Source organism: Microplitis mediator, chromosome 10 (genome assembly GCF_029852145.1).
Source record: "Microplitis mediator isolate UGA2020A chromosome 10, iyMicMedi2.1, whole genome shotgun sequence".
NCBI lineage: Eukaryota > Metazoa > Arthropoda > Insecta > Hymenoptera > Braconidae > Microplitis > Microplitis mediator.
The window spans coordinates 11,529,950-11,540,897 of NC_079978.1; the positions used below are offsets into that span (position 1 = coordinate 11,529,950).

Sequence of the window (10,948 nt, forward strand, 5' to 3'; positions counted from 1 at the left end):
TTTGTGTATTATATACAATGGGAATAGGACGAATAGGCCTATTTCCCAAAACCATAGTGTTGGTGAAAAACGAAATGATTGCCTTGTTACTATCAAAGAAATCATTACCGATTACTGCGTCATATTTATTAATGGGGGCTGTTGTTACGAAAAAGTCGATATTCAGATCCCAGATTTTGAATGTTGTTATACCTATTATCGGGACGGACTCGTGAGTAATTCCATTGACTGATTTCGAGGTCTCGTAAACCTCGACTTCCCCGTTTAGCGTAAATAAATTGATAAAATTATGAGACGATCCTGTGTCTAGCAACACAGATAAAGGTTTCTTAAAATATTTTGGATTATTTAAAGTTATTACCGGCCCATTTCCTATTGCTCCGGAGAGGGTTTTGCATTGAACTTCTTTTGCAGGCCCGCCGCGTTGGTTGGGCTCGGCGCGCTGCGTCTCTGAGGGGGTGGGGTGGTTTGGTTGCTCGACATCCCCCCCGTGTATCGAGCACCGTTGGAGTTTAAATTACGGCTGTCGAGGGTTTCGACGCGTCGTAGCAATTCGTCATATTTTTTCCGTAAAAATTCTAATTCGGTAGTTTTATCATCTGGCGCTGGAACCGGCGCCTTCTCATGGAATTGGACACGTTTTGCGAAACGATATCCCTCGGGCTTTGCGATTGGTTCCGATACGTTACCGAGGTTTGATTTTGGAGTATCTCCCGTTCCGTTTATCGGAGGGTTGGCTTTCCGATTTAGTTTGGGGGAGTAAGAAAAAGATTCAGTTTCTTTGTCAGGGTCTGGGCCGTACTTAGGAATATACGGGGTGGCATGTTCTCTACGGGCTCTTTGTTGATTCTGAAAATCGTCATAATCTCTGGAAAACTTCGAGTTCTCCCACGCGTCCGCGCGAGCGTTTTCGTTATCGTACCTCCGTACTCGATTCGAGTTGCTGGTGTAATCCCCAGTTAGTTTCATCAAACGTTTAACTTCCTCGAAAAGTGGGGTTAGTCGGATAGCCTCGTCTTGCATTTGTTTAGCGAACATGAGTCGAAGGGGTTTTGGTAAATTTTCGAAAAATATTTCTTTAGCGTCTGCGCATGCAGACGCATAAGCTGCGCATCCATTTGTCTCTTTATCTTTAACTGCTTTTAGGCTGTTCAAAATATCTTTTAGACGATAATAAAATTCTTCGACGGATTCATCGCGTTCTCGTTGGCACCGTGCCAGCTTCCGACTTAAAAATCTGATCGGGTTCTGCGGCCTGAACTCTTTCCTGAGAAGCTCTAACACTTCCTTTACCGTAGCTAATTCTTTAGCCTCTACGTATCGCCTTGCTCTCCCTCTTAATCTGCTTAAAAGATGGGCAACGTATAACTCCTGATTATTGTGAGGTAGCAGGTGGAGTTGTTGTGTGACTGACCTATCGAATTGTTCGTACGTTATTTTGCCATCACCCGAAAATATAGGAATAGTGACAGAGAAATCTCTTGCCGGAGTGTAGAACCTATCAATAGGATCTATATTTACTGTAACGTTCCCGTTGGGAAGAGTGTTATTTGCTGCGGCGGCTTCGGCTGCCTGTTTTTGGCGCGCTAACTCCCGTTTTTGCTGTTCGAATTCTCGTCTTCGTTGCTCAAATTCGCTTTTTTGGCGTTCAAGCTCCTCCATTCGGAGAGCAAGTTCTTCTTCCGTCATTTTATTCGGATTAAAGATAACTTAGGGTGTTTATTGTTAATGGCTACCTAAATCTTAGAGTTGGTATAATTATCACTTTTGTTCTCAGTTCAGAGAAAAGAGTTACTAACTCGAAAGCAATATTTTGATGTTGAGATATGACTATACATATACGTAAGCATACGTGTATTTTACTTATGGACAACCAACTCAAACTAATCCTAACACCCTTTTTCGAAAAGTACAAGAACAAAAAGAGGAAATAGAAAAAGTTTTAATTATTTCATAAAATTATATGTATTATGTCTTGAGTTTATTTTAATTTCTCTATCGGATGAAGTATTAGAATTTTTATGTACGTTCAATAATAATAATAAAAAAAAAATATTAATCAGATTATAAAAATAATTATTTGGTATTTATTCTTTTGTTTTCTTTTCCTCATTATATTTTTTTTTTTTTTTAAAGATTGGATTTCGATACTTGGCTATGATAACTGAAATAAAAACTATTCACACGGACCCAAATGCCAAGTAGACATGAATATAAGATAAATTATTTTATTTACTAAGTCGCTGACGCGAGTAAGATGATATATATACGTATATTTTCTTACGATTATTTAATACGATATTTATAAAATATTATATTATATTATATTATTACTAGCCTTGTTATAATAATTCTTTTAGTTCGTAATCGTATACTAAAACTTTAGTCATCGAAATAAGATATTTCCTGCGATAATATTAAACCGAATAATTATTCAACGAAAACGTATAAATAATATGATATACGAACAATTACTAAAAAATTTTTTTTTTTTTTTTTTATTATTATAGCAACCGAAAAGGGGAAACTCGATGATATTTTTTTTTCTTTTTTTTTTTTATAATTTCAATAAATCTTCGAAGGTTTTTCTTTTCTTTTATAAGATGTGGATAGAAATAAAATTCCTTTATTTTTCCTGTGAGAAAATAGAGATGCAACTCTTTAAAGGAACTTATTTTTGATCTTATACATTTTCAGAATTTTAATATTTTGTAATGTAGCCTCAGGCTTCATGTACTATTTCAAGGGTTAATTTTAAAATTTTGTTCGCCACTAGTTTTCCGAAAATAGCTATCCTGCTGCAAAATCAGATACCGAAAAATTTTTTTTTCTTAAAATTTTTTTATTTCTTTCTTGATCTTTTACTATGCGTATCGTTTTGGGGAGTCTAGGGTATTATCTTAATAACTAGGATATAAGTACATATAATTTTTGTATCAGCTTCAATTACATGCACAGTTTAAATATAATAATAAAATTCATATAGGCAAATATAACGATTGGTCTGAAACTTTGAAAGAATTTTTGTTATATTTTAATACGTTTCTTTTACGGAAATTTTTCCTTTCACTATGTTCCTATGAGGAGATCTAATCACCTCCACATTTGTTCAGGAATTAGATTTAATACTAAATCTGTAGCGAAAACAAAACACCATAAAACAACACCTTGTCTATTTTCATACGGCTCAAAAGAAATTAAAAATATACTATTTATTTTCTTAATTGAATATATATATTATAATGATTTGAGAGATTATTCCCGGTGATAGCAAAGTATCAAAGTTTCAAGTAAATATATTATTTTTATAATTATAACTTAAATTTAATTTTTAAGAGGAAAGAAGGATGCCATAAAAATTTCTAGATCACCCGACTTTAATGAAAATAGTAAAATCTACCACGATTATATTATGTATTTCTTTTTGAATGATAAAATACTGATTAAAAATAAGGTTCCTTTATTTTTCTTAAAGAAAATGAAGATACAACTCCTTAAAGGAATATATTTTTAATTTTTATCATTTATAAATTCTAATTTTCTATTTGTTCAAACAATTTAAATATTTTTCAAAAAATTTTTTTTTTTTTTTTTTATTTTATTTTTTTTTTTTAAATTCTACTGTATATAACTATTTTAAATAGATTAAAAGAAAATACTTAAACGACCGAATCTCACCGCTGCCACCAGAAAATTCATTGTTATGTCCGACTATTATTTATATTTTTATTTGGTTGCGTGGATTGGGGCGTTCGGACTAACACATGCAATTTTCGGCTTAAATGTTTTATTCAAGCCTTATTTTATTTTATTTTAGGGATACGTTTCGATGTAAGTTTTCTTTTAATTCTTAGGTTACTAAAAATGAGTTATAGAATATGGGAATTGATACATACGATTTGGAATTTATAGCGTCCTTTTTCCAATTAAATTTTGAGGCCGATTGAAAATTTGTTAAAGAACTTAAAAGATAAAATAGTCACTTATAAACTTCCTACCTTTGCTGTAAAAGTTCTCGTTGATTATTTTTCCCTCTTTGAAGACTCCTTCGTAGTAGGCCCTTGGACTCCTGAGATGTGCTCCTTGGACTGGTTGGCGATTTCTCTTTCTCTCGTGCAAGCGATGAACAAGCGAGGAAGGGTGATCAATATTAACTAACTTAATTTCAATTAATGAAGCACAAAAACAGTCTTTCACTTTTTCTTTCCTTTTATTCAACTATTAAACTTTAATTGTTTACAAACCAAAAATACCTTTAATTTTTCTTAATAGAAATTAGAGATGATACTCTTTAAAGGCTTTCATTTTTATGCATAAACATTTGTTACACTTTAGTATACACTGGTATTTTCTTATTCTTTATTAGATTAGTTTTGTGTTTTAATGGAATTAAATTCCTTTAATTTTCCCAAAGGAATTAGAGCTGATACTCTTTAAAGGTTGTTTCTTTTATTTTTAAGCATGTGTTCACTTTTAGTTACAATATTTGTTTTCAATTCTTAATGCACTGAACAGTGCTATTAACACTTAACTACTGACTCACAACCAATAACACTTTTTCTTTATTAAACTTTTCTTTTCTTTATAAAATTTTCTTCGCGATGCGATTTTATTTTGCTCTCTTTGAGCAGTATATGTTATATAGATATATATTTCTTTATTTCACTGCTATAACTTTTCTTTACTTTGTTTTGTATTTTTATAAAAGCGACGTGGTCGGTTTTATTTTATTTGTATATTTGTTATAAATATATAGTATATATATTTATTTTAATGGTTTGCGAATTTTATTTCCTGAATAAAATTTTCCGCGGTTTGTTTTTTTTTTCGAAAGATACTATGTACCAAATTGCGACTCTTTGTTGAAAACTTTGAATTCAACTAGTGACCGGAAAGCAAGCCTGTGCTCGGTAGAGTAATTGCTCTTGAAAAATTTTGTAGATGCAACCATGGGGGTCCGAGTTTGGGAAGGAGGGGGTTTTCAACGTCTTACATAGTAAGAGATGTCTCGTTGACGGAACTTAATTTAGCTCAATGTTAATTGTGGGTGTTGCTACACATTAGAATGACTATAATTATTACTAAGTGGGGACTAAGAATAAGGGAATGGAAGACGGGAGAATAAATCTCTGCAATTGAACTACTCCAGGTTTCTTATGAGAAAATGGAATATTTATTCCTTTGGAGCGTTCAACATGAATTTAAAAAAAAAGTTGCGAAGTCGGACATAACAGATTTAAAAATGTTTTTTTTACCGATAATTTTCATTTTTTCGATCAAAAAGATCGATTATCGATAAAAATTGAAATAAAAAAAAAATTTGTAAAAAAATTTTTTTTTTTCAAATTTTTTTCTTTGTTGTATCTGCAATGATTTATCATTGTCAAAAAAAATTCCTAAAATTTTTTTTACCGCCGGCAATAGAGTTACCCAAAGTGTATGTTTGTTAAGTTGACATTTAAAGCAGATGCAGTTACAGCGGTAAAAAAAATTTTAGGAATTTTTTTTGACAGTAATAAATCATTGCAAATACAACAAAAAAACAAATTTTGAAAAAAAAAATTTTTGAAAAAAAAAATTTTGAAAACAAAAAAAATTTTTTTCAATTTTTTCTATCAAATGCCACTAATTTTGTCTTATAGAGAATGTTTTCCAGTTTTCAAAACCCTGCTTCCATTTTCTGTACAACTAATACATCCGAAGTTATTGATTATCAAAGCCAAAATGGACTTTTTTGCTTTGATAAATGATAACTCGGCGCCTAATCATCGTAGAGACTTTTTCAGGCCACCAAATTAAAGGGCATAAAATTTCCTAGAAAAGTCAGACAGTCGGATTATTCAAAAAAATTTATTGTCGCCCATAGAGGTATTAAAAGACCAGCAAAAATTTTGAAAATTTTTTTTCGTTGGTTTTCTTATGATTACTCCGGAACCGTACATGATAAAAAATTTTGAGGTCCAGATCTGAAAACTAGAAACTTGAGGCTACAATTTGCTTTTTTCATTTTTCTCATACGACTATTTTTCACCGAGTTACAGCATGTTGAAAATCACCTAAAAATTTCGGATTGTTTTTCTATCCCTTAATTTCTGTGACCAGTGTATATTATATTAATGCTGATATTTATAAATTGTAGTTTTCTTAATTATCTGTTATAGTTAAATTTGAGAACTTTATTGCAGATACAATTTAACCCCTTACCGCATACCAAGCCATATATGGACGCAAAAGTTTAAACATTTTTTCTAGCCTAATAAAAAGTCCAACCTTTAAAAATTAACGTACACTAGAAAGAGCATTTCATCGTGAAACGGACCGTGGATAATTTGTCTATGGCAAATTTTATCTGTCAACAATATTTGAGGTTATAGGCAGTACGTACAACGGACCGATCTCAGAAAAAAGTGCTACTTTAGGGATTCGATATAAAATAATAAACGGTAAGTAAAAAGTAAATAAAAAATATAATTATATTATTTAAACCTTCTTAAATATAAAGTAGTGTATTTATTCTAATATCTAATCTTTTTCGCATTTTTATGCCATCTTTTGTTACTTGCCATACTTGGCTTCGTATGCACTATAGTCAAAATACTCTTATTATATGTGGCTTGGTATACCTACAGGATTTCATTTTTTTTATTTCAGAAATGGGTTTTTCGCGCTTCTATGGAACTTCCAAGCATGTTAATATTATTCCTGGTGATGGCAGCTTGAGTGATGATGATATTTCTTTTAATAGTGATGATGATTTTGAACCTAATTCCATTCGTCAACCTCACAAAAGTCGTACTGTTATCTCTGAGTCGGAATCTGATTTCTCTGATGTTGAGAATGTGCCATTATTAAATTCACAAACTGCATCTACATCTAAAGCTAAGGGAAAAAGTGCTAAAAAAGACTGGTTTATTTGGAAAAAGGGGAAAATGCCAGCTTCTGACAGTGACAACTTTAAATTCAAAGGTAACTCAGAATTACCGGAGGCAATAATGCAGTTAGACACATCAGCAGAGGTTTTTCAGTTCCTATTCACATCTGATATGATAGATTTTATTGCTGAGCAATCTAACCTTAAATCTATTCAAGAGAATATAGACAAACCAGTAGGGATTAGGAAAGAAGAAATTGAACAATTTATTGGCATCGTGATCTTCATGTCTTGTGTGAAATTACCAGCTGCAAGGATGTACTGGACGAAACATGTTGGACAACCGCAGGTTTACGATGTAATGACGTGCAACAGATTCGAAGCTATTAAAAGATTTTTACATTTTAATAACAACGAGAACTTTATACCTCGCGACAAAGATGGGCATGACAAATTATTTAAAATCCGGCGTATCTTGGATATGATTCGTAAGCGTTTGATGTTAGTCCCTAAAGAAGAGTTTTTGTCCGTGGACGAACAAATAATTCCTACTAAATGTCGTCACGAATTGAAGCAGTATAATCCTGCAAAACCGAATAAGTGGGGTTACAAAAATCATGTCCTAAGCGGGGTATCAGGTTTTAGCTATGATTTTGAAATCTTTGCTGGAAAGCAAAGCAATTCTCATCCGTCAGATGCGCCTGATCTTGGTGTCAGTTCAAATGTCGTTACTAGATTGACCTCCACAGTTCCGCGACATCGAAACTTTAAGATTTGTTTCGATAACTGGTTCAATAGCCCGCGACTTCAAGTTTATTTATACAAAAATGGATTACTGCCTTTAGGAACTGTGAGACTCAACTGTGTGTTAAACTCAAATATGCCCACTGAAAAGGAGTTGAAAAAACGAGGACGAGGAAGCATGGAGGAGAAGATAGCAGTTATAGATAATGTGAAGCTAAGTTTAGTGTCCTGGTTTGATAACAAGAATGTGAGTTTACTTTCAGCATATGTGGGAAGCGAGCCGACAACAACAAAACGTCGTTATGTTCGACATGAAAAAAAATACAAAGACATATCTTGTCCCCAAGCCGTCGATGTTTATAACCAGCACATGGGTGGAGTCGACTTGCTTGTTTCGGTTTGCTCGGTGACTACAGAATTCATTTACGATCTCGTCAGTGGTACAAGAGAATTTTTTTCCACATGGTAGATATGTGCCTTGTTAATGCTTAGTTGCTTTGGTGCCGAATCAATTCAAGCCAATACATGACTTTGTTTGATTTCAAATTAACAGTTTCTGAACACTTGCGTAAGGTAGGTAGAGCTCACATACCAAATAAACGTGGACGTCGACCAAGTATTCTTGGAGCACCAACATCGAGCCGAGGTGATACTCCTATGAGCTTGCCTAATTCTCCAATACCTACAAAAAAGCCTCGAAAGACTCCAGTCAGGCATCAAGATATACCGTTGGATTCGGTACGTTCTGATCGGATCAACCATTTTCCCATTTGGAAAAAAAACCGACAGCTATGCCAGTATTGCTCGAAATATCGTTCTTTTACTCAATGTTAAAAATGTAAGACTTATTTATGTTATAATGACAAACGTAATTGCTATAAACAATTCCACGAATTTTAACTAAACACATACGAAGCTATATATGGTGTCGTATCATAACTTCTAATATATAAGTTATATTTCTTAAAATTATTTTTAATCTCATTATGTAAGCCTAATTAAACAATACTATGCAAAAAAAAACTTGTATTCCATCTATTTAATAATGCATGTGGTAAGGGGTTAAATTTTGTGTATCAGATCTCAAATTGATTGTGTTGTTATTTTTAATATGAAGCATTTTGCTAATATTTCTTTTGTACCAGTTTTCTTCAAAATCTAAAATAGTTGCATCATCAAATTTAAAATTATGGCCTGTCTCGAAATGGTGTTCTGCCAAAGCTGTTTTATTCTCTTTCAATATACTAGTTGGTTTACAATCGTTTATATGCTGGTTTATTCGTTTTTAGTAGATTTCATCAAAATCTAACTATTGAATTTGTCCTCATGATGGAATTTTCGAAAAATTTTGCTACCTCTGAACTCAGCTCGATGAGCTGAGTCAGGAAATACATTCAGTTCAAAAGTTTATATATGTATTTATATATATATATATATATATATATATATATATATATATATATATATATAATATAACGCGCCGTTCTCCAACGATAGCGTCCGCAATTCTACACCGATCTTAATGAAACTTAGTATACTTATTCTATGGACGATTACCTTGGATAAGTTCGAAGATGAGCCAATTCGGCCAATAAGTTTAGAAGTTATGGTTAATTGAAATTTTGTAAAATTTTCAAAAAAAAATTTGTTTGCCGCTTTAACTGGATGTAACTTCTAAACGGAAAGAGATAGCTTATTTTCGTTTGTTCTATGTGAAAGCTCGTCCGATTGCCTACAATTTTGACTATACAGCTCATTGATTGGACCATTTTTTCTAGTAGATAAATGGTTTTGAACATTTACAAAATATTATAAAAACTAATTTTATGCAGGTTTTCACTTTGATTATAGTCACAATTTCAAACCGATCACCTTAAAACTTAGTATACGTATTTTGTGGGTGACTACCTTGTTCGAGTTTGAAAATGAGCTCAATCGGTCGATTAGTTTAGAAGTTATAGCATTTCAAAATTTTCAAAATGTCCAAAATTCATATTTTTACTTATTCTTCCTTCAATATCTTTTGAATGTGATAACTTATCGACTTTATATAAAATTCATCTGAAAGCTCTTCGAATAAGCTTTAATTTTCATGCCTATATATATGCCTAGACCACTGAAATTACTTATTTTACCATTCATTTAATGAAATTTTGCTATTGCATTAGTTCTGCTACTTCTTAGTACATTCATGGAGCTACTTAAATTCATATTATCGCAGTGTGACAATTATAAAATCCAAACATCTCAATTCAGTGGGTATATACAATTTCGTTTAATTGACAGTGTATAAATGATATGATATATCAATAACAAGATTAACATTAGTTATGATGATACTATTTTCTGTATCGACTCGTCGTTTGATATTCTAATAGGCTTTTTATTTCAAATATCAGTACTAATTTTAAGTATGACACTTTGATGTATCACAATCAATTTTTAATCTTAGAATATTTTATTAGTAGATTTTATTGAAAGCAAATTATCGCCTTTGTCTTTATGGTAGAATTCTCGAGCATTAAAACCATAATCTATCATAATTTTTCGAATAGGGTCCGGAATACCATTGGTCCGATAGTTTGAATATATGCATACGTATCTTTAAATAACGTCAAATCAAAACATATAGTGCATTATCATCAAAAATTCTTCTGAAGTTCATTTAGTTAGCATCAATTTTGACATTATACTTAGAATTATTTTATTTTCTTTGTTTTATCATCTCGAGAATTTTTACGAAAATGTAAAAAAAAATTTCATTTTATTATTAACTTTTATGTGAACAGTGAAAAAAATTCAACAACGAGAAATCTACTTCCATTTCGGCTGCCGAATGGCCTTTTTTAAATTTTTGCTTTGTTTGTCCTACGTCGTTTTTTCCACATTCACACTGTATTTTATACACTAAATTGGACTGATCAGATTTATCAACTTTATCTTTTAATTTTGTATAAATAGAATTAATTTTTAATATATTATAAAACACCAATTTGATATTTGTTTTTTTAAAACATTTGTCTATTTTAGACGATAATGGAGTAATAAACGGCACCACTAACAACAAACAAATTAAAAAATTCATACGTTTCCCGTTTATTAATTCCCAAATTGGGACCTCGTAAGCCTCGTCGTCAAGACCACGGAAGTTGAGGGGTACCCGGTTATAAAAGGCAGGAATATTGATGGTCCGCTGGACATTCTTCTGCTGCTGTATGCGGACGATCTTGTAATTTTGGCCTCTTCACCTATTGACCTCCAAAAGAAAATTGATCTACTCAAGTTGTACTGCGACAAGAATCTGCTGAACATGAATATAGACAAAACCAAGGT

At 32.1% G+C, this 10,948-nt stretch overlaps 1 protein-coding gene across 1 annotated transcript; it reads left to right on the plus strand.

The window, feature by feature from the left end:
- The first annotated feature begins 6,653 nt into the window (after nt 1-6,653).
- LOC130676297 (piggyBac transposable element-derived protein 3-like) lies at nt 6,654-10,660 on the plus strand. The gene is made up of 3 exons (XM_057482448.1): nt 6,654-8,055; nt 8,169-8,353; nt 10,646-10,660. The coding sequence occupies exons 1-3, from the start codon at nt 6,654-6,656 to the stop codon at nt 10,658-10,660; spliced, it is 1,602 nt and encodes a 533-aa protein (XP_057338431.1).
- Nucleotides 10,661-10,948: the final 288 nt, after the last annotated feature.

Coding starts and splice junctions, on each gene's coding strand:
- LOC130676297 (XM_057482448.1), top strand. CDS start 6,654: ATGGGTTTTTCGCGCTTCTATGGAACTTCCAAGCATGTTAATATTATT. Junction 8,056..8,168: donor CATTTACGATCTCGTCAGTG/GTACAAGAGAAT, acceptor TCAAATTAACAG/TTTCTGAACACTTGCGTAAG.